The following is a 24,565-nucleotide window of genomic DNA, read 5'->3' as shown; positions in this document are numbered from 1 at the left end:
AAACATAAGTAGGTTTTTCAAGAATAGCACCTCTGTTTTCTTCCTCTGAACAACTGTAATAAAATTGCACAAATCAATTACATTGCAAGAAAAGTCTAAAATGTATCATTATTGCTCAATGGTGCCAACCAATAGGCTTTGGCAGCTTGTGGTAAAAGAAATAAAAATACCTAAAATGTCTCAAAATACAATAAAATTAGCACCATGTAGGAACAACATTGATAAACTGGTATTTCTTTTCCCCCCCACACATTAATGAACCAGTAGCATAATCAGGCTAGGATTCTGGAATATTTAAAAAGTGCTATTCTTTTAATGGAATTAAAAAATGTGGACATTTATGTGACCTGAAGGTTTGATAGAAAGGCTATTTATTGAAAACGTCATTTTATTTGCAATTGCTTTATTTTAGCTGTGGGCTTACCTTTTTACGTTTCATTAAAAATAAAACAGTCTTTGGGGCAGGAAAATGTTAAGAAAATGTAGAATATATAGTGGCCTTTTTACAATAAAATCAGAGATAAACAGCTTGCTCTTTCCTAAGTCTGGCACACACAAAGTTTTTTTTTTTCCATTCAAACCAGGGGGGTGAATGAGGGAAAAAAAAAAAAAACAACACCTGATCATTGTACTAACACAAGCAATGTTAGTACAGCAATCTCCCCCACGGTGCTATTGTGTTCCGACAGGGGCACCGCCATTGGCTCCAAGCACTGATAAGGTGCCGGTCAGCTGCTGGCCGTTAAAGAATGTTCGTTTGAAAGAAACCGGTCGTCAGATCGCCTTCTGTCAGATAGGCAGCTGTACACATGGGACAAAAGCAGGCCATTTTCTTCTATAACAGTTAATTTCAGCCAATATTCAAGCCCATGTGTACCTGGCATAGAAAGATGCACTGCAAAGCTTATCTTAAGATGGAAACACCACAGAATAGTTAGGCCTGAGGTAACCGATGGTCCATAATGTGATTTTAACATAGTTGCCCGTGTTTACAATATAAATCTATTATATTTATGCACTTTTTTTTAACCTTAAGAGTGACAACAATGGAACATGTTGTTTCTTTGGAAAAATAAATCTGTTTGCCACAATAAATATTATATGTACTGTACACTGACCCTTTCGTCATTGCAAATTTGCATTAATATGTACTTTTCTAGAGGTTTAATACTGCAGACTCACAGATTTTGGGAGGTAAAAAATGTATATTAAAGGAAATCTGCCTAGAAGTAAAGCACCCGATTCAGAATCCGATGTAAGATTCTATTTCTTAACTCAGATTGTATAGTAGTTCTCAGGCAATGGCTTACGTTGCAATGAACCTGAATGGAAAGTTCCAAGACAGTTAGGGCCATCACTGATGGGCCTTGGTTTCAGTTTGACATCGGTTTGAGAGGTATATGAGATCATTCAGAATTGATAGACAGGGACATTTGACCTCCCTTTGAGCCACTTCAAATGGACTATGCATTCCTATAGACTTATACGGTAATGCAAAACCCACTTTGGGTGAACGTTTGTTGGGCTTCATAATGCATTCCCTTACATTTAAAAATTTACTGCAGAGCAAAACAAATACAAAACTTGTATTATCTATATTTAAAAATGTCTATTTCTGAAGGGCTTTTTTTTTTTTTTTTTTTTGCTACTAGGCATTACTGCTTGAACCTTTGGCATACATTAACATTGCCTTAAAAAAAAAAAAAATCAGTGACATTACCTATGTTCATCTGTTTCATGGGCTGGACCATGCTCTAGTGATGTTGATAATTCTTATTCAGTTGATGGTAGTTAAATTAATTGAATACCGCTTCAGCCCACAGAAAAAAATAAATATCAAATTATACCATGTAGCTTTCCTGTTTATGTGCTTTTTTTATGATGGAACCTCAAAATCTTATTTTTCTCTGGCAGTATTCAGTTGTCTGTTTATTCTTGGAATTTTAAAACTGCAACACGGGGAGTAGTGAGGGGGTTTATCCCATGTGGAAATCAGAATGTGTATTTTTATGGTCCCCATGCTTCCTTATTTTTCCATATTCTTTTAAAACAGTAGTAAATAATTTGATCTGAATTAAAAAAAAAAAAAATCTATAAATAAAAAAATATAAAAAAGATCAAAATAGTTTGCCGATGGGTTCAAGAATCTTCCAGAGTTCATGGATCAATAAAAGAAACTGCAATATATCTTGTCCCATTTGTCACAGGTAGTCCTTCATGCAAGTGTGTGAGTCGCCCTGGGTGCATAAAGCTCCACCCCTTTCTTGGTGAGTCAATTGAGCAGTTATACCTGGCAAATCTGCATCCGCCTCCCTGCATGAAAAAAAGATCACAAATGTATCATTTCACAGACAGGAAATGCTGATCTTTTAAAGATTTAATTCAACCCAATTTTAATATACATAAAAACAAAAAAAACTCCACTCCACACAATTTTAGACAGTGTTCACTTTTTATTACTAGGAGAGGCTTTCTTTTAAGGGGAGCCTCTTATCAAAGCATCATCTTCCATTTCTGCAGATAAAAGGGATTATTCAAAGCCATGTTAATGAATTTTGCTTTTTGTAAAAAACATCTTTCAATGCCCTAGAAAGAAAATATTGTATCCAAGATTGTCTAGAAAAAGAGCTTTACAGCCCCTGCTGTCCATTTACTAAGGGGGATTTCTACAGTAAACAACTTTGTAAACATTAGTAAACCTACATTATAACTTTTTATATACAAATACACACATATGCGTATATAAAAGCTACACCAATCTTTTAGAAAGCTGAAAAAAAAGAAAAACGATATGCATAGGCAGCACTTGGATAACACAAAAAATCCCAAATACTGACCATCCTTGTTTAAACTGCTGGAGACCAAACAAATGTGCTCAAAAGCTCAAGTTTAGTATGCTAATTATACAGACTTTCATGTAAGTTGGAAATTCTTTTCAAAAGGTGGTGTTGGCTTGTGATATTATATGATTTGATCAAGGGCATGACTCTAGGCATAGTAGATCATGCAACTGCAATGGGGCCTGAAATCACAGGAGCTCCACAATGCCTGTATTAACAATGATTTACCCAGGAAACAACAGATGTAAGAGGGTTCATTAATTATTATGGGGACCCATCACAAATAGTTATTGCCTGACACCTGATTATTATTAGTGACACTCTAATAGATCACATGTCTGCGCAAAAATGGAGCTTCAGGTTTAAGGCATATGCAACTGGGACAGTTATCATTCAAGGCATGCTTTAAATGTAGCCGTTTAGGGAAACCGGTAAATCGATGGCTTTAGTTCCATTATAACAATCAATATTAGCTTTAATAAGAATTTGTCCATTCAGAAATATGTATGCTGCTATTGCTGACAAGGTTGAAAATAAATTTGTAATGAGTCAATATTCAGAACATGCATGCAACTAGTGTTGTGTCAGTATTTAACAAATACATAATTCTCCAGAACAAGTGTACTGGAGTGATAGAAGGATAAGCAAGCCCTGAAACTTGCGCCTTCAAAAACAAGTCACCAATAGCATTTCCCATATTTTGATCCTGGCATCTTGAGTCCTGTGTTTCCTATTCCTGGTTTCGACCCCTTCAGCTGTGACATGCTATGCAAGAGGAGCAAGTATGTTGTAACTTTATGCATGACTGTCAAATGTGCCCATGCAGGACAAAGCAGTAGTTTTACCTAAAGTGGTTATTAACCTCAGACATTAAATATAAAAAAGTACACCCTTCTATACTGTGACCTTGTCTCTCTCCAAGGCTCCGAGTGTCATTTTTCTCTGCTGCCTGATTCCTCAGTTATAAGCATGACTCAATTCTGGCAGCTTTTCTTGACACCAAGAATTAAAATGGTGACAAGGGAGGGAGCTGCAGAACTCAGCCTTTGACTGTCATCCACAGCGGTGTTTGTTCTCCATGCTGTGTGAAAGTGGGTATGCACCTTCCATCAAATCGGGGATCAGAGCTTTTCACTGTGTGAAGACCTCAGATCCCCGGCCCTGATCCTAGCACTAAGGAGAAATTCTTTACTCTTTATATTATAGGAATTATCTACAGAAGAAATGGCTGCAGATACACAGCTACAATTTATGTACAACTAATGGAGCAGGATTTATTTTCATCTCTGTGTATCACCTAATGCTAGTCACTGCACCGGTTATATGCAGGGCCACCATCAGGGGAGGAAAGGCCATAAACATGTATGGGGCACGGGCATCCTGATGGGACAGACTCCCAACCAACAGGACTGAGTTGTTGTTGCTGTAGTAACTAGCAATTGCTAAAGCAGGGCAGCCATGGAGTGAGCCGATGCAGCTCACTTAGTTCTGGCTGCGGGGGGAAGGCAAAGTTAATGTATCTGCTCTCCACCTCTCCCTGCAGACTAAAGAGCTGGGCGGCATGTAGCCTGCAGGACTTTGCAGACAAGTTGTTAGACATCACAATGGTAAATTGATTGACAATGTTGCTGGATGTGGGCCTGTGCTGTGACCGTCTCTTTGTTGGGATTGGGCTGTTTGTGACTGTCTCTTTGTTGGGATTGGACTGTTTGTGACTGTCTCTTTGATGGTTGGGCATGTTTCTTTGCTGGATATATGGGCATGTCTCTTTGCTGGATACATGGGCATGTCTCTTTGCTGGATACATGGGCATGTCTCTTTGCTGGATACATGGGCATGTCTCTTTGCTGGATACATGGGCATGTCTCTTTGCTGGATACATGGGCATGTCTCTTTGCTGGATACATGGGCATGTCTCTTTGCTGGATACATGGGCATGTCTCTTTGCTGGATACATGGGCATGTCTCTTTGCTGGATACATGGGCATGTCTCTTTGCTGGATACATGGGCATGTCTCTTTGCTGGATACATGGGCATGTCTCTTTGCTGGATACATGGGCATGTCTCTTTGCTGGATACATGGGCATGTCTCTTTGCTGGATACATGGGCATGTCTCTTTGCTGAATTAGATTCATTTTCCTATAATAAGTTGTAAGAGTGCTAAACTAAAAGTGGGATGGCCAGTGGGAGAGGACTGGGCAATGTTTGTGGTAAGGACCAGGTGGGGTCCAGGCCTAAAGCTGTGTAAGGGGCCACATCATTTCTGATGGCTTCCCTGGGTATATGTGAGGGTTTACAACCACATTAAACCTCCACACTAGTACATACTGAACTTTCCTTCACTGTCACACACTTCTGTTAAACTGCCAGGAGAAACCCCCCTGTATAAGCTACACATTGCTTTAGTCATATCTAACACAGGACTCTGCCCCATGTGACTGTGACCGAAGTGCCAGGTATTTTTTATTTTTGCTCCTGGCTGCTAAACAGAGGTGGATATGGGGATGCTGTGGAAGGGGGATTAATGTAAACTTGTTGCTTTCCCTTACATAAGTAAACCACATTTTTGCTTTAAATAGTACAAGTTTTAAGACAGAGAGGGTTTTCTTTCAGAAACTGCACAAGTGGTACATCAAGTATCCTAGTACTTCGCAAAGATCTTATTTTACACCACTAAGGGGCGTAAACTGGCTACTTCACATCACACCATTGCAGCTTTAGGGTAGATTTAGATGTGCATCTAAATCTCCCTTGCCTCTGAAGCCCGATCTGCATTTGGATTGCCCTTCAAAGACTACTGAAGGTGGTGCGACACCTCCTCACTGCCTGTTATAACCTAATTTTTGGAGACAAACCCGCTGCAACTACATGCGTTGCACACAGTTTTAGGCTATGTTCACATCATGGCGTTGCTATTTACAAGCGTTTTTTAGGCATTTTTTCATGCGTTTTGTCAGGCGTTTTTACAGCCCTTTTTGTGCAGGCTTTTTTAGGTTGACTAGTAACCAATGGAAAAAAATAAAAACGCCTGTAATCTGCCCAAAAAGAAGCTCATGTACTTTTTTGAGCGTTGGGCCTTTTGCTTAAAATATCAAAACGCTCAGATGTGAACAGAGGCCATTGAAATTAATAGGATTTGTCTTGTTGGGCGTTTTTTGAGCTGATCCTAGAGCAGAAAAACTCCCCAAAAATGCCTACATGTGAACCTAGCCTTAGGGCATTTGTGGTGCTTCCCCATTTGCTAGACTGTGTAGCGCTTAGCAGGCTTGCTGCCCATTACTCAGTACATCTCAGGTAAACTTTGCTCTGGGGTGTGAAGCATTGTGGCCATGACATGAAAAAAAAAAAAAAAACATTCTGCCCGTTTCAGTTTAAGGGAGGGTCAGTGGCAAAAAACAACTCTCAACTGAGCATTTTTGCCACCCCTTCAACACCCCAACTTCATGTCCAAACAAAGCCTAAAGCCCCGTACACACGTACCGATCGTCGTCATACAAACGTTCGTCTTTTCTCCCCGGGATGTCGATGTCTGTTGAAAAGTGCAAAGACAGCACAAGAATTTTGTCCGCCGACTTCAGCTGACTGCAGAAGTGATGTCATGTAATGGTTAACTTTCCCAGTGTTTTTTCTTTTCTGAGCATGCCCAGTCTTGCAAATCTGCGGTCTGTCGGCTGATTTCTGTACTGACTGGCGAACAATCGTCCGTTCTGGTGTCGGCATACAAAATTTTTTATGTTTGCAAGAAAGACTCTTGTCCGCAGAATGTGCGCAGATAGCTGTCGGAGGCACCATACTAACAAGGGTACAATCGGCAGATCTTTCGTCCGCCGACGTTTGTATGACGATGATCGGTACGTGTGTACGGGCCTTTACTCTGATATTTTTCTGACACAAAATTTACCTGAAAATCTTGATCCTTTTTGTTGAGAGCTATGTTGATGGTAAATGTTGAAGCATCATGATGAGGTCTTAGGTAAGACTGTCGAGTAGGTGTATATTTCACCACAAAGTTGAGTAAAGCTCGGCCCTGAAAATTAAAATCAATACATTTGATCTTATTATACCAACAGGCTTTTAGGTAACAGGAGCCACAGAAAAGCTATAGGATATACATAAGACAATAGTATTTAATAACAGACCATTACAAGTAAACACCAAAGTTAAAGTACTATCAAGTCTCAGACTAGATAGTAATAGGAAGACTTACTTTTGTGTAGTAGCCAGCAAACACTTTGAGAGTTACTGGAGCAATAAATTCTCTAATAAAGTGTAGCCATTCCTTGTCCATTCCAATCTGACTCATGTGAATATCATCTGTTGGAACATTTTCATACCCTCCAGCAATACGTGTGTCCTAATTACAAGGAAAAAAAGGTTTATGAAAATAGCTATGTAAAGGTTAATAATGATTTATTATGTTATGAAAAAACCTGGAACATTTTATCCTGCGCTGGAAATCTTGGTGCTGCATGCTTTGGAGGACATGCCATCGCTGCACATACCCCCACCACAGGATGAAGGATGTGCAGCAAAAAAGGGTTAAATAGTATTAAGGGCGTATTTGAGTGGTAAAAGAGAAGCATGGGATTTTTTTTTTAGAATCATACCTACCTAGGTGGATGCAGCATTTTTCCAATGCTGCATCTGTCCTCCACCAGCTCTCAGACCTCTCAAACACCGCTGATGGCTTGGTTCTCAGAGCTCTGTGAGCAGAGAGCTGGTGACCATCTCACAGTTCCCCCACCCCGTGCACTCACTGGAGTGACAAGCTGTAGAGGGGGTGGGTTCGGCTGGCTCAGGCTCTCAGCAGCTCTGAGAGGCAGAGCCAAGTGCTGGTCTAGGCATGTTGGTGGATCAGGACTGAATCTATGATGTCAGCCGACAACAGGCTTCATCCCGCTGTCTGCTGAAAACAGGTCACAGGAGTGCAGAACAAACATAATCCACATGAGAAGTACAGCCAAACAAGCTTTGGCTTTACAGGCGGTCCCCGGGTTACAAACAAGATAGGGACTGTAGGTTTGTTCTTAAGTGGAATTTGTTTGTAAGTCGGAACAGGTACATTTTTTAAGTGTAGCCTCAGCCAAAACAATAATTTTTACGTTTTTTGGATAGCATAGGGAATGGTTAACACCCCTGTACCAATTTTTTTGCTGTCTGTACCCCTGTTCAGAAGATTTCACCTCGCTTTCTGTCCCTATGAGAACTGGATTTTGAAAATTTTGGGTTGTTGTATAAACAAGGATTAGTGATAAAGCTTCAGTGGGGACACCTTTTTCCCATGAGAACTCTTACAGGAGTGAATTTCCCTTCCTAGGACAAGATTTCTCCTCACTTCCTGTTGTCTCCCTTCGTTTGTAAGTAGAAGTCGTTTGTAAGTCGGATTAATGTAACCCGGGGACTGCCTGTACTTATAATTTAGGTTATTGTGAGATTATTACACTGAGTCAATTACACCGATTCAATGTATCAGTGGTTAGGGGCTCACTTTAGGGGTTATTAGTTTGGGTTAGGAGGGAATAAAGCAACCCTTTCGCTTTACAAAACTTTTTTAAATCAAGCCATACCTGTAAAAAGAAGGCTGTACATATTTCATGGAAAGTCCACAAGAAAACGAACATTAGCAACCTCATAAATTTCACCAGTTCTTTTTGCTATAACATTACTCTCTCCTTCAGTAATATGAAGGCCCCTAGGAGGAACCAATGAAAGCTGCAGACAATCAACATTCCTGGTAGCTTCAATTTCCTATCCAACTTTTTGAAGCTTTTTCAAGAGAAGAGAGCGCTCAGGGCAGGGGATGATGGAGAAAGAGGTCTAATTTTACATGTATAGCTTAGAGAAGCCGTCTCCAAGCTGCAACCCTTTGCTTCCCCTTATCCACCCCCTTGGGGAATTATTCCTCCCACTGATACCAAAAATGGGTCAATATTCCTTCCACTGACATCAATGATGGGGCAGGATTAATTCCACTGATACCAACAGCGGGACATCAATCCTCCTACAGACACCAACAATAGGGCACTTCTCCTCCCCACTGATACAAACAATGAGCACCCCAGTGATACGAACAAAGGGTTACAATTCATTCCAATTATACCAATGATGAGCACTATTCCTCATCCAACTGACCACAGGAATTATGTATTTTTTTTACTCCCATTAACCACCAAGTCTGAGGCAATATTTACTCTTACCGACAATGGGGCATTTTATACTCCCACTGGCAACAGTCCAGCCCTTTGTTTAGAAAGTATGAAAACCCCTGGCTTGGGGGCTACATAACATGTGCAGGATTCAGGTAGTGCATTGATATTGGGTGGGGGGTTGTTGAATAAGCATAACAGATATTGATACTTCATCAAAAGCCCTGTGTCCAAATCTACCTGCACCAACAAAAAAGGTTTCACTGATCACCGTTTCGTTAGGTAATACTTACTGTAGAAAAAGTTGCAAAAATGTTGGAACCGGCGCTACCACTTTAAATCGTGCATGTGCAAATAGAAAAGTGCATATAGTGCTAAAAGTGCACGCAATAAGATATAATATAAAATATTATAATATAAAGTGCTACGTGCTGTTTATGGGCTGTGCTTAGTGTACCATACTGTAAACATCATATGTTATACATATAAAGTGCCGAGTGCTGATAATGCCAAAAACCACGTGTAGTGATTAAGAAACCAAATAAACAAGCAAAGTATGCCGTCGGCAGATGACCCACCAAAAACACCGCTGCTTACCACACTCTTTCGGCCGATGCCTCGACACTTCTCTGTCACTAAAATAAAGGATAAGCCTCCATTGCGTAGCATATGTTATGTCAAACGAATTAACGTAGCATCCACTCTCGGTTAGGGAGTTCACTGTCAGCTTGAGAGGTGTTCGCCGGACCGCTTCCGCGTTCCACCGGCTCAAACCACCGTTCCCGGAAGTGACGTATTGACGTACACAAACCACGCCCTATGCGTTTCGTCATACGACGTCATCTGGAGCACTCGGCACTTTATATATATAACATATGATGTTTACAGTATGGTACACTAAGCACAGCCCATAAACAGCACGTAGCACTTTATATTATATTATTTTATATTATATCTTATTGCGTGCACTTTTAGCACTAAATGCACTTTTCTATTTGCACATGCACGATTTAAAGTGGTAGCGCCGGTTCCAACATTTTTGCAACTTTTTCTATTTTACTACCTCAGAGGTAGGTTGGAGGCAGCTTACACCACCATTTAAGCCTGATTCAGTACACATGAAAACTCCATAGCGCTGGTATACAATCCCTTCTTCTTTAATACTTACTGTACTTTTTGAACCAGACCATTGGCCATAATGCTCCATCTCTTCTACAATTTCATCACAGGCTTCCTCAGTAAACACAGGAAACCAAAACACATCTGGACAGGGCTGCATCAAATAAAAAAAAAAAATTAATACACTTCAGGTTTGCACCGTATATTTTAGTATTCATGATAAAGCTCTAGTTTTTTACTCATGTTTTAGTGCCCAATAAAAATTAAAGTGGGAAACGTCATTTATTGAAATTTCTGTCTAAAATAATTGTTTTTACTGCACAGTATATATCTACCTGCTTATTTGGGATAAAATTTAGTATGATATCTGAATCTTAGATTTTACTGATTGTTAAATACACTTTCAATTAGATATTTTCAGTATCTTGCATAATGTTCATCAACATAACCTATAAAATGGGATTTTTGTACTTAACGTAAAAATCAATTTCTCCGAGTTCTTCGACGGACACAGCACTCCATACCTACTGGGTTATTTTGCCTCCTCCAGGAGTAGGACTAGGCAGAACAAAAAACACCTGGCTATGCCCATGGGCAGTCCTCAGCTTGGTATAAACCCCTCCTCTCTGCTCTAGGTAATCAGTTTAGTAGCAAGCAGTATTAGAAGTATCAGAACTCTATAAAGGGGTGGGTGCTGTGTCCGACGAAGAACTCAGAGAAATGGATTTTACGGTAAGTACAAAAATCCCATTTCTCTTTCGTTCATCAATGTGAGGGTGTGCACCAACGACCAAGTGGCCACCTTGCAAACTTGCGATATTGATGCCTGATGACGGAAGGCTCAAGAAGCACTCAGCACCCGAGTGCTGAGTCACAGTCTGTCTGATCCATCTGGAGATGGTAGCCGAAGAAGAGGCCAGCCCTTTTCTTTGTCCGTCTGTAACCACAAAAAGTGAGTCTGACCTCCGAAAGGACTCTGTAGCTGCCAGATACACCTGAATCGCACAAACCACATCCAAGGTATGCAAAGCAAATTCCTTGGGATGAGCTGGCTTGGGACACAGGAAAGGCAACACAATGTCATCATTTAAATGGAAGTCAGAGACCACTTTGGGGAGGAATGATTGACAGGGACGAAATACCACTTTATCCCTGGGGACCACCAAATAGGAACTGCGACAGGATATTGCCGCCAATTCTGATACCCTGCGGCCTGAGGTAATAGCCACCAAGAATGCCGCCTTCTGGGAGAACGTAGACAAGGGAATCTCCTGAATATTCTCAAATGGAGGTTTATTGAGAACTGAAAGCACTACATTTAAATACCATGGCAGCAAAACAGACCGTACAGGTGGAGCCACATGCCAAACCCCCTGAATGAAAGTACGAACTAAAGAGTGCATCGCTAGGGGTCGCTGAAGTTTGCAAGAGCAGACACCTGGCCCTTGATGGTACTCAAGGCCAACTTCTCATCAACTCCCCGTTGAAGAAAGGTTAAGATCCGAGCCACAGAAAAGGATTGAGGATGAGCGCCAATCGACTCACACCAAAAAATGTACGCTTTCCAAATATGATGGTTTATCTTGCTGAAAGATGACTTCCTTGCCTTCACCATAGTAGGGAATCACTGATCCAGACAAACTTCTATCCCTCAGTACCTGGCTTTCAATAGCTAATTCATTAAAACCAGCAACTAAAGCAGGATGGTAGATCAGCTCCTTGAGACAGCTGGTCTTCTTTGAGAGGAAGCCCTCAAGGGATGTTTACGGGCACCAGGATGATTCGAAGATCCACACTTTTGAATGCTCGCAGGAACTGCGGAAGAAGCCTTAGCCGAGGATGATACTGGCCTTGCCATGGGCCTTGGACACCTGCGGCATCTGCTAGAGGAACCCTTGATCTCACCACAAACTTTGTTATACTCCTGTGGATCTGAACCTGCTAAAGGAGCTGCACGTAGGACTGTGCAAACATAACTGTCTTGAAGGTGGATACCACCAGACTCAGAACCTGTATGCAAATCGGGAGCGAGAACCATCTGTGAATCAGGGCCTGTGGTTCCTGAAGTTTGTCCAGAGGACAGACCACCCTAGTCAGAATTAGAATCAGATCTAGGTAATTCAATTCCCTGGACAGGGATAGGGGGGACCTTAGGTAGTTCGGACATCACCTGAACCTTTGCAGAAATTAAATCCGCTCAAGGAGACTTAGGACCTAAAATACCTGAAAAGAACAAACACTGTCCCTCTTTCTGGGTACTCCCAAAAGAAACATTTTGCGGACATCCTTGACGCTCACAAAAGAGGTCCACGGGGCTGGTAACCAGCAAAGATGTCCCCGCACCCCAATAATGAGTGAGAGCAGACCTTCATGCGGAAGGTGTCTTGTCTGCGGGTCCGGAGAAGCTAGCTCTAGGCTTACCAGATCAAGGTTGCTTGGAACCTCCCGGGGAAGATTTGAAAGATCCATTTCCCTTATTCTCCATCCCAGGAGCATAAAATAATTTTCTACGGGCTGAGGAGGGCCCGTCTGCGACAAGGCACCTTCGTTTTCCTTGACTGTGGCAGAAAGGTACTCTTCCCCCGTGAGACTCTTAATGATGTCATCCAGGGTGGCCCTAAACAGGCACTGGTCCACTAAATCAACATAAGCAGCTGGGACCTGCTCATCCCCAATCTAGCCAATTCAATTAGGGTCTGAGACGCCAGGTCTGAGGAAAAGACTGGCCGCAATGCAGAACCAGCCATAGTAAACAAGCTGCATGCCACAGCCTCCGCTTTCCTGTCAGCCAGGTCCTTAATGGACGGGGATTCCTCTACTGGGAACATGGTTGGTTTGATCAACCTGGAAACAGAAGGGTCCACCACTGGTGCACTAGTCCACTTTTTTAACCACTTGCCGACCGCCGCAAGCACATATGCTGCGGCGGTCAGCCCCTACTGGGCAAAGCGACGTATCGCTCCCGCCCCCGCTCATTCCCTAACATACCCATGTGAGTGACCGGCGGCTTTGTTGTCCGTCGGCCACTTGTGATCTCCCGCTGGAGAGGGAGAAAGGTAGGCGGCTAATGTAAACAAAGCCGTCTGTCATTCTCCCTGGTGTAACTGCAGAGGCTGTACGATCCTGCTATGTAGGATCGTATGTCTCTGTGGTTACATCACAAGCCACGACCCTTGACAGTTAGAATCACGCCCCTAGGGACACACTTAACCCCTTGATCACTAATAAAGTTAACCCCTTCCCTGCCAGTGTCATTTTTTACAGTAACAGTGCATATCTATAGCACTGATGACTGTAGTAATGTCACTGGTACCCCCAAAAGTGTCAAAAATGTCAGTCAGGGGTCCGATATGCCCGCCGCAATGTCGCAGTCCCGCAAAAAAAAAAAAAAAAACGCAGATCGCAGATTAGTAGTTAAAAAAAAAAAACAAAAATGACATAAATCTTTTCCGTAGTTAGTAAACGCAATAACTTTTGCGCAAACCAATCAAAATCCACTTATTGCGATTTTTTTTACCAAAAATATGTAGCAGAAAACAAATTGGCCTAAAATGTTAAAAAATTTTGATTTTTACATTTTTTTTTTGAGAATTTCATATAAAAAAAATGTGAAAAAAATGGATTTTTGTAAAATCTTACCGTAAAATCCTTTTCTCTTAGCTCATTGACAGACGTAGTCCTCGGTGATACAGCACCTTCGGGTTATGTTGCCTCCACAGGAGTAGGACTAGACAGGAAATAAAATGCTCTGGCCACACCCTAGGGGCAGTCCCAGAGGGTATATCCTCTCTCTCTCTCTGCCTCAGCAAATCAGTTATGTCATAAAAGCAGTCTTTAGAGAATTTAACCCAACCCAACTCAAAAAAACAGAGGGGCGGGTACTACGTCTGTCAATGAGCTTAGAGAAAAGGATTTTACGGTAAGATTTTACAAAAATCCATTTTTCTCTATCGCTCATTGACAGACGTAGTCCTCGGTGATACAGCACCTTCGGGAAGTCCCAGAGCAGTATCACAAATGAGGGGTGGGAAAATGGAAATCAAATCCAAATCTAGAAGGCCCAACCGGTGCCAACTAGAAGTTTACAATGCTCATCCTTAATGATGAGACTCAACAAAAAAATTTTCAAACAGAAAAAAACCCTCGAGGTAGACCACCGGTCTCCTCAAATTGCGGCCTGCAAAACCTTGCGGCCAAATGAGGCATCCGCCGATGCCATCACATCAATTTTATAAAATTTTGTAAAGGTATGTACCGACGACCAGGTGGCCGCTTTACATACCTGGACCACTGACGCCTGATGGCGAAAGGCCCAGGAAGTACTGAGCGCTCGAGTGAAGTGCGCCCTAACAGGGAACGGAGGATTCCGACCCTTAATAGAATAAGCCTGTACCACCGTCTGACTGATCCATGTAGATATGGTCGTGGCAGACACAGGCAACCCCCTTCAAGGGCTATCCGTGATCACAAAAAGTGAGTCCGTCTTACGAAAACCACTTTAGGAAGGAAGGATGGATTCGGAAGAAGAACCACCTTATCCCTATGAACCACCAGATCTGGGGAACGACAGGATAATGCGGCCAGTTCTGACACCCTGCATAGAGAAGTAATGGCCACCAAGAAGGCCACCTTCTGGGAATGTAAGCAAGGGAATCTCCCTAATATCTTCAAAGAGAAGTTTCTGAAGAACCGACCACACTAAATTAAGATACCAGGCGGTAAGGGTGCGCGCACTGGCGGAGCCAGATGTCGCACCCCCTGGATGAAATTCCGCACCAAGGAATGATTAGCCAAAGGTTTCTTGAAAGAAGATTGCTAACGCCGAAAACCTGACCCTTGATCGTGCTCAAGGATAGTTTCTGCTCAACCCCTTGTTGCAGACAGACCAAAATTCGGGTCACCGATTAGGTCTGTGGGGGAAATCCAATAGATTCACACCATGCAATATAAGACTTCCATGTGCTGGAAGTCGCTTTCCTTGCTTTAACTGGAGGTAGGAGTAACTGAAGCTGACACTCCCTTGTCCTTCAGTACCTGGGTCTCAATGGCCAGGCCATTAAGCCAGCGACTGTAAAGCAAGATGGAAGATCGGTCCCTGAGACCGCAAATCCTCCCTGAGAGGATGTCTCCAAGGAGCGTCCGCGACTAGCCTCGCCAAGTCGGCGTACCAGGCTTGACGAGGTCCATCCAGAATTTCCAGAATAACTGGAATTCCCTCCACCTCTATCCTGCGAAGAAGTTCCCGCAGCAACTTGAGAGGATGGAAGGCATGCCGTAGCTGATACTGCCCCCACGGGGCGATCAGCGTTTCTGCTGCGTCCGCTAGAGGATCGTGGCGCGAGCTACAAACCTCCGCACCTTCCTGTTAGGCCAAGGTGCCAACAGATCCACATCCGGGATGTCCCAATGAAGGGACAGCTAGGGAAAAAACCTCTGGATGAAGAGGCCATATGCGATTGGATCCGAATCGGGCTGCTCTAGAGCTGCTCGATCCAGTAAATCAGACAAAATCTGATCGCTCTCAGTTCCGATACCCTTATTGGTAATCTGGATACTATCGGAAGAAATGACTTCCCCTGGTTGAGCATCGGAGACTTTCTGGTCCGCTCGCTCAACCGGATCCGATTGTCCAGGGAATCGGAATTCTGATTCCATTAAAAAAAGAATCTCCTTCAGGAGAATTCGGGTATGAGACTGGGTATACGGTACTGCCTCTAAGAAGGCCACCATCAGTCCCAGCCAATTGACGGACAGCAACATCCGAATCGTTGACTGAACCTTCTGGAGTTTCCCAGCAAGGAGAAACTCTCTTGCCCAGGATGTATCCAACCTTAGGCCCAGATAGTTCAGTCTCCTGGTGGGAACCAGGGATGATCTTTGGGAAAGTGAAAAAAACGCTGATGTCCTGCGATGATGGGGATATAAAGATAGGCATCCTATATGTCTATGGACGCCAGGAAATCTCTTTTATGCAGGGAGGCCACCACTGTACGGATGGACTCTATTTCTTCCCAAGTCCAGATTTGGACGCACCTTGCCCTCTTTCCTGGGCATTGTGAATAGGTTCGAATAGAACCCCTGAAACCGTTCAATGTTAGAAGGGCAGAATCGCACCGGTAGAAGTGATCGAAACTCGATCCTGTGTCCTCCAGAACCCGGTGAAGACATCCCCCCCCCCACCCCAGAGATGGGTAGGGGCGCATCAGGCTATATTCTTCAGGCTTGGCTGAGCCGGACTCTTTGTTTACCCGACCAGCGCCCTTTGAAACCCCTCTAAAGGGGCTTTGGAGGGTTTCGCCTTATCGCCCGCCCTCGCGGAACAAACAACTCTATATGAGCAGAAAAGGAAGGTCCTCGTTAGTTACGAGGTCTTTTTATCCTAACAGTCTGTGGCAAGACAGCAGGTGGTATCGTCTATCCTATAAAGAGGAATTCCTCAAACGGATAGCACCTAGCCATGCGTATGGAAATAACAGGGGTTCGTTTCAAAACGACCCCATTTGGGTAAAGGAAAATCCTTCGCCCTTTTGGTAGGCTAACAAGTACCAAAAAGGAATCTCAGTCTCAGCTACCTCTGCCGGTGTAACCTCAAGACTAAAGGTTTCCCGGACGGACACAACTAGTGCATCCACCACTCTTGTGCTATGGCGGAGGCAGAAACGTGCTCCTCACTGCTGAGGAGATATTACCTGAGACAAAAGCCCCCTAAGAGGGACCTGCAACTGCATTGACCAGTTCCGAATCCGTATCTGAAGTATCTGATAAACAATAGGGGTAGGCGGGGGTCGCTACTTGACCCCCGTCCCTGACAGGCCACCTCCACCCGGGATACCAAAGACTCCAAAATTGCCGATAATGCATTAAAAACAAGTGGGGTACTGGAGGGTCCTGCGGCCACCTTGAGGGGATCAGGTGGGGATACCTATGCGGCAGGGTCAATGATTATACAAGACACTTGCCAGCGACAAAAAATGACAAAGTAAAAAAAAAAACTTTTTTTTTTTTTTTTGTTTTTTTTTTTTTTGTTTTTGTGTCCCCCAGTCGCAACAGCGCCCCTCAGTGTTACCTGCCTTTTTGGACCCCACACAGAGAGAGACAGACCCCAAGGCTCATCCCTGATGCACAGAAGTTTTCATCAGCTTGCTCAGTGCTTGTCTTGTTACAGACAGGAAGTCTTTGGCCCCATTTCCTGGGTAAAAGAGGCGGCTCCGCCCCTTAACACGCCTGCCGGCTCCTCCCCCTGGCTCAATGAGGTGTTTGAGTCACCTCAAACATGGCCGCCCCCATGCTGGAGACACGAGGCTACACCAAAATGGCGGCCTCGTGCGATCTACCAGACAATGGCGGCGGCCTGCACAGAATAGCGGCATGTCTGCAGAAGGATCTCGGCCTCACAACCCTTCACCCTCATGGTGGTCAGCGTGGTCGGAGGTACCGGACCCTAGCGGGCCGCATGCGGTCCGCTGCTTAGCTGGAGGAATGATCTGGAATGCAGTATACATGTATAGACATCGCCCTGTGGCTACTGACAGGTAGGATACCTTATACTATCACAGTAAAGTTCTAGTACTGCCACTGACTACAATCATTTACGCATCTTTACAATTAGATTGTCAGCTCCCAAACCAAGCCTCCTGGCTTCTTGTACACAAAAATCACACTCAATTAGGGGGATCTGTGACATGTAGGATAGAGGGGAACCCATCCTTACCATTACAGAGAGGGGCCCGCGTTCACCACAAGACCCGTCAGGGGGAAAGGGGGAACATACTACTCACCATACCGGAACCAGGCGGGCGCCAACTCCTGACAGTACCCCTCTCCACCGAGGTAGGAGGGCTGTCGACCAATACGGGTGCCGTGACTCATGGTCTTTGGCGTTTCAGCGAGACGTTTAACTCGCAGGGTCAGTCCCCGTCCAGTGGGACTATGTCGCGGCCGACCCAACGCGGAGCTATGGCCTGCACGTGCTCGTAGGCTGAACTGGGGTGACCACTGGATCTCAACATCCCGCCCGTCGCCCAGTTCAGCTTTCTTGCTTGAAGATCTCACAGGAACACTGGAGAAAAAAAGCTGTCTTAAAAAATTCTTTTCTAAGAAAAAAATCCTGCCAGGACCGAAGATCCCAGCAAGGTATCTAGGTCCTTACTCCTGACTAGACAGAAAAAAATTGATTTGCTGAGGCAGAGAGAGAGAGGATATACCCTCTGGGACTGCCCCTAGGGTGTGGCCAGAGCATTTTATTTCCTGTCTAGTCCTACTCCTGTGGAGGCAACATAACCCGAAGGTGCTGTATCACCGAGGACTACGTCTGTCAATGAGCGATAGAGAAATATTGTTATTTTTTCAAAATTGTCGCTCTTTTTTGTTTATAGCGCAAAAAGTAAAAATCGCACAGGTGATCAAATACCACCAAAAGAAAGCTCTGTTTGTGGGAAAAAAAGGACGTCAATTTCATTTGGGTACAGCCTCGCACGACCGCGTCCGTTAAATTCACGAAGTGCCGAATCGCAAAATAGGCCCTGGTCTTTGAGCAGCCAAATCCTCCGGGCTTAAGTGGTTAAAAGGGACTCCTCCAAAGGGTAACCTACAGCAAAATGTTTGGGGACCACCAACGGCAATTTTGGTTGTTCCCATTCCTTACGGGAAAACCTGTCAAAATAAGGTACATAAGAAAACACCTTTGGAGTGCGAGGTGACTTATTCGTACCGAAAGACAGAGCGATGTCTGTAAAATTTAAAGTCTCACGCACTGCAGTAATAAGTGAGTCTACCACCATTCCCTGCTGCGACCAAGGAGGAAACATCCTCACTATCAGATGGATCTGGGGGTGTGAATCAGATGAGACAGACTGAGCAGGGGAAGGTGGGGGAGGCTTCCTCCTGGGCCTTTGCCCACATGCCACTTCCACCCGGGACACTAAGAACCGCAGAACCATCGTCAGTGTAACCATGGGAAGCTGGGGTTTCGAGGGACCTGCCACCTCCATGAGGGGGTTAGTAGGGGAGATGTGACCCTGAGGCTCCATAAGGAAAGGAAGACCTTGCAATACAAAAAAAATCTTTAGGCACCACTAAAGGATCCTCTCAAGGCTCAGGGTACCTATCAGCAGAGAGAGATAACAGGAACCCCCAAGGACTCTACCGACCAGAGGAGCACTGAGAATTCGAACCCAGCATCAGCATGAATGCCATCCCTGTTCCTTTTGGCCATCTCCATCATCTCCGTACTAAGGGAAAATGGCCCCCCATGACATCATCAGGCTACACAAACATGGCTGCCAACCGGAGACCAGCCAAACTAAGGGAAAATAGCCCCTGTGACATCGGGCTACACAAACATGGCTACCAACCAGGGACCAGCCAGACTAATGGAAAATGGCCACCATCAGCTACAAACGAAGAAGCATGCTGCCAGGATCTTCTCTGCAGCCTCTGCAAAGCTGCACCCCCCCAAAGCTAGGACACACGTTAGTGGAGACTTCGCTGCACGCTTTGCACCGGTCTCTGCACTGGGACCCCCCTGAACTATACCCACACTGCAAACAGTAGGGCATGCACCTAGGGGTCTCTACACTGGACCCCTCCAGACTACCAGGGTGGGACATATAAAAATGTGTAACAATCAGGCCAATTACTTAAATGGTTATCCCAGCATTACCATAACTTGTTGGCGTTTGTCAACATAGCTGAATCATGCATACAAAAAATGCCTCGTATAGACACAGGCAATGAGAAGCTATAATGCTGACGAAGAAATTTTGGCTGTAGGATATATTAAGAAATACAAAATAGCTTTATTTCAATAAATACAAATGTACATAACAGCCTGGTAGAGAAAATCTCTACCTCTCAGCCTATGCTGTGGGTGACAAATAATAAACAGAAGACCGGACACAAAACAACATGAATACAAATATATACGGCCGGACACCAGGTACCTCTTGCATATAGACAGATTCCCACGGCATATGCCATATAATATGGTGCTAACAATTGTTATATACTGGGCGTCCCCCTATGTACAAGCCCCTGGGAGCTTGAGCTTTGAAGATGGAGAGGAGGGATAGTGAATACTGCCTGGGCAGGGGAGGAGGAAGGGAGGGAAAAAAGTTAATGGGTGAAATGGAGGTGTACTGGATATTTTCGCCGTGTGGATCTTGGTACCACATTGACCCTGACCATCACAGTGCCTGTGGGGGATTATATCCACCCATGATCGGGAAAGGGGGCTCTGGTAAGAATTGTTGTCTCTCCTATACGGTATGCATTTATATGCAAGTCTCTGGCTTTCCCTGATGGGATGTGTATTCCTGTAAGGTATTCTCTGAATGCCCATAAAGGATAGATCGTGAGCGTTACGCCCCCCCTAGTTTTCCCGGAAGGTGGCGGGCCGGGAGAAAGAGCGACGACGATTCTCAGCCGGGCTATTTAACCCAAGACAAGGTGCCTGCCAGCAAGAGGAGGATACTCTGTTGCTTCCTAACATACAGTAAATCACTATGGACAGGGGGAACAGCACACATACATGTAGGATGGAGCAGCACGACACGGATTCAGTGACCACTGGGTAAAGTACTTCATGACCCAGCTCCGACTAGACTTTGACTTCCCAGCCATTGATACTAGCAGACTATGCTTTATTGACTCAGATTCCTACCAAGTATATTCTGTGGTAAAACCGTGTCCCCTGGTGTTACTATCCTAAACAATCTATCCTTTATGGGCATTCAGAAAATACCTCACAGGAATACACATACCATCAGGGAAAGTCAGAGACTTACATATAATGCATACCTTATAGGAGACACAACAAATTTCACCAGGAACCCCCTTTCCTGATCATGGGTGGATTTAATCCCCCACAGGCATTGTGAAGGTCAGGGTGAACGTGGTACCAAGATCCACATGGCAAAAATATCCAGTACCACTCCATTTCACCCACTGGACTTTTTCCCTCCTTTCCTCCTCCCCTGCCCAGGCAGTATTCACCATCTCTCCTCTCAATCTCCAGAGCTTGAGCTCCCAGGGGCTTCCCAGGGTACTTTTAAAAATACAAACAGTCATATAATCCACGAGCGCCAAGCTCGTTAGACGTCACTTCTGGTATTAGTTTTGGTATTGGCGCAAGTGGAAGTCTCAGTGTGGGCTGGTCCTGGTGACCATGAGGGGGGAGGTAGGGGAGGGGAAAAAAGCCAAGGGGGTCAGGGGATAGCTGTCCACTGTAGCGGCTGCTGGCGGGAGAGACAGAAGTGATCTCTGGTGGGAGACAAGAGGGAAAAAGTGCAGTGCCTTCTAAGTGCAGCAATACATTATTATATGGTGCAAAGAAGTAATGCACTCACATAGACAGGTGGGTTAAAAGCACATCGTGGGGTCCCGGTAATAGAGGCAGGGGTGTTCCTCCGTTTGCGGTCTGTGCAGGCCTGAAGAAGGAGGAGCACATGCTCCGCAAACACGTTGCCATAAGCATCCCGCATCGTCGCCACAAAGTGACGTCAGGATCCCAGGACACATGAGGCTCTGCGTTCCACCAGCTGATGGGGAGCCCACGGGCACCACCGAGGCCTCCCCACCGCACATGGAGGATCACCCCTGCCTCTTTTACCAGGATCCCCTGCCTCCATTACCAGGACTCACTGCTCCAGTGATGCCCCAGATGAGAAATCTCAATTTCTTCACGATGTGCCTTTAACTCACCTGTCTATGTGAGTGCATTACTTCTTTACACCATATTATAATGTGTTGCTGCGCTTTCCCCCTCTTGTTACTTCTGGTATGCCTCTTCCCTACGCGTTGCATCACGCCAAAGTGACTTTATCAGGGGATCCCCTGATCATTTTTATAAACCAAAATGCACTGTGGAGACCCCTTTTTATACCCCCACATACATTGGAGCTCTTTACAGAGGAATTACAGGAGAACCACAGAGGAGATATACTGGTTTTAGAGGTTCTGAAATTAACAAAAAGAGTGAAGGCCCCAGATGAGAACTGAAGGATCTGCATTTGAAGATATACAACTTAATGAGCGGCCTGTGAGCACAGAGCTGTCACCACACTGAAGATTTGTGTTGGAGTCACTGTGTAGTAGTCACCCATATCACAGGGTGAACTGACACGTTTTGATATACTATACATCTTTTAACCACTAAAAACCTTTTATTATTTTTCGGTTTACTATTTTTCAATATATAGATGGATTACAAATTCTGTACCTTGCATCACTTTTCACTTGGCTTGGCGGATGTCTAATCATATATTTTAGTAAACAATTTTGTTTTATAGTTCACGATTTCCAGTATTATTCGGTTTTTTTTTGCATATTTTTTATAATCACCACAGTACTAAGGAATTTGGTATTTATGTACTTTTTATTATCACTCTAATAGTGCAGCACCATACTGATATGTATTTTTTATTACTATATTAGGCAAAGGTTAGCTAAGTTGGTATTGGACGACTGTTCGTTTATCTTTATAACTTAAAGGGATAGTGCGGGAGCCCTCATGATTTAATCATCAACATAACCTATTTCCTAGGCCAGGGGGAGGGAGAGAGGGAGAGAGGGAGAGAGGGAGGGCGAGAGGGAGAGAGGGAGGGCGAGAGGGAGAGAGGGAGGGCGAGAGGGAGGGCGAGAGGGAGGGCGAGCGAGAGGGAGAAAGGGAGAGAGAGAGAGAGAGAGGGGGGGAGAGAGGGGGGAGAGAGGGGGGGGGGAGAGAGAGAGGGGGAGGAGAGAGAGAGAGGGAGAGACTAAAATATCTATAGTTCTGCTCAGGTCCTTTGATTCACACAGCAATGCCACACTGCAAAGCCAACCTCTATCTCCTAATGCCTGAAAACAAACACTGTGCAATGAAACAGAGCCTAATTGGCTTAACGTAAATAACCTACCGCTTTAAAGTAATATAAATTTAGGTCTCAGGCAGCAAAATGATTAAATTACATAATTTAAAAAATATATTTTTAAATTAAAGTTTTATGCAACTTTTTTTGTATATAGTTCTAATTAATCGCTTTCTATATATTTCTTACCTGTTCAACAATATTTTCTGTAAAAATCTTTGAGTAGTTAGCATCTATATATTTTAGCTTCCAATCCTGTATAAAAGAAAAAAAAATGCTTCTCAGATAAAATTAGGTAATCTTGGTCATTTAAACTGTTTCCAACTATTTAATGAATACTTTATATGTGTTATAAAAAAAACAATGTTAATAAAAATATGGTAAAGTTGCTGCTTAACTTTTTGCTTGCTTAAAAATCTTACCCAGAATTCCCCTTCTATGTATGGGGCCTGGGGAGTTGGGTTTACTGTAATTAAGCTTGTCTGTACTGTGCTGGCAGATATCTCCATCATTTGTAAACTAGATGTGCACCCAGTCTGTCCTAACAAGGGTTAAAGGAGTTGTAAAGGCAGAAGGTTTTTTAATCTTAATGCATTCTATGTATTAAGATAAAAAGCCTTCTGTGTGTAGCAGCCCCCCTAATACTTACCTCTGTCCCATCTGTATCCAGCGATGTCCACCTGTCCCTCGGCCACCCAGCACTCTCCCTCCTGATTGGATGAGACGCAGCAGCGGCGCCATTGGCTCCCACTGCTATCAAAGTCAGTTAGCCAATCAGCAGCTCCATGTCTTAATGGACACATGTAGCTTGAGCCCAGTTCGGGTGTCCCCATAGCAAGCTGCTTGCTGTGGGAGCACTCGACAGGAGGGAGGGGCCAGGAGCAACAACAAGGAACCCGCTAAGAGGAGGATCCAGGCTGCCCTGTGCAAAACTACTTCAGGAGGCAAGTATGACATGTTTGTTATTTATTTCTTTTTAAAACATGAAACTTTACAATCACTTTAAAGAGCTCAAGGCATGGATAGTACATTGTAGGTAATGCAACTGTCCCACAGTCGGTCCCATGCACATTAATGGCGCTGTAATCTACTTTTCATCAAAATTGATTCTTAATGTATTGTTGTGCCTTCTTGTATTGTCTGTGAGCTACATTCACACATGTAGTGTGGCTCGGTCTCGTCCCCACTCTCACTTTTTTTGGCTCACTGGCTGTGATTGACACCTTGAAACCTTGAGCCTTTACAAACCCTTTAAGAATATACACTTGAATACATTTTTTTAAGCCTGGGTTTAGAATCACTTGAATTTGATTGCACATTTAGTTTTCTAAAGCACAATAGATGCTTCCTGTAAAGTCCTATGTATAACCCTGTTTCAAAGAAACTAGAAATGGATTTTTAAAAAAAAAAAAAAAAAACAAGTCTACCTCCTATAGCAGTAAAAAGAGGGTAAACAGTGGCACATTACATTAAAAACACCTGTCATCAACAGTGTATGAATCAATATTAAATATTAGAGTCCATAATAAAGGTAAAAATGAGTTAAAGTTCATATAGGTGACAATCCTGATGTTATCTGTTCACCACACCGCGTGAGCAAGTGACACCGCTCC

The 24,565-nt window shown here is 44.0% G+C and overlaps 1 protein-coding gene across 3 annotated transcripts in view; it reads right to left on the bottom strand.

Moving 5' to 3' along the window:
• Nucleotides 1-2,110: 2,110 nt before the first annotated feature.
• The window catches only part of PLOD2 (procollagen-lysine,2-oxoglutarate 5-dioxygenase 2), a 282,208-nt gene continuing 259,753 nt past the window's right edge, over nucleotides 2,111-24,565 (bottom strand). For all 3 annotated transcript variants that reach the window (XM_082248892.1, XM_082248890.1, XM_082248891.1), the window contains 5 exons: nucleotides 23,142-23,207; nucleotides 10,157-10,261; nucleotides 7,050-7,196; nucleotides 6,744-6,869; nucleotides 2,111-2,313 (listed from right to left, as the gene is read on the bottom strand). In XM_082248892.1, the coding sequence (XP_082105018.1) occupies nucleotides 2,158-2,313; nucleotides 6,744-6,869; nucleotides 7,050-7,196; nucleotides 10,157-10,261; nucleotides 23,142-23,207 (600 nt within the window). In that variant the 3' untranslated portion in view covers nucleotides 2,111-2,157. The remainder of the gene's footprint in view (nucleotides 2,314-6,743; nucleotides 6,870-7,049; nucleotides 7,197-10,156; nucleotides 10,262-23,141; nucleotides 23,208-24,565) is intronic.

Source organism: Pelophylax lessonae (genome assembly GCF_965119305.1).
Source record: "Pelophylax lessonae genome assembly, chromosome: 3".
NCBI classification, from domain to species: domain Eukaryota; kingdom Metazoa; phylum Chordata; class Amphibia; order Anura; family Ranidae; genus Pelophylax; species Pelophylax lessonae.
Note: the sequence above shows the minus strand (reverse complement) of the source record. Positions and strands in the feature narration are given on the sequence as shown.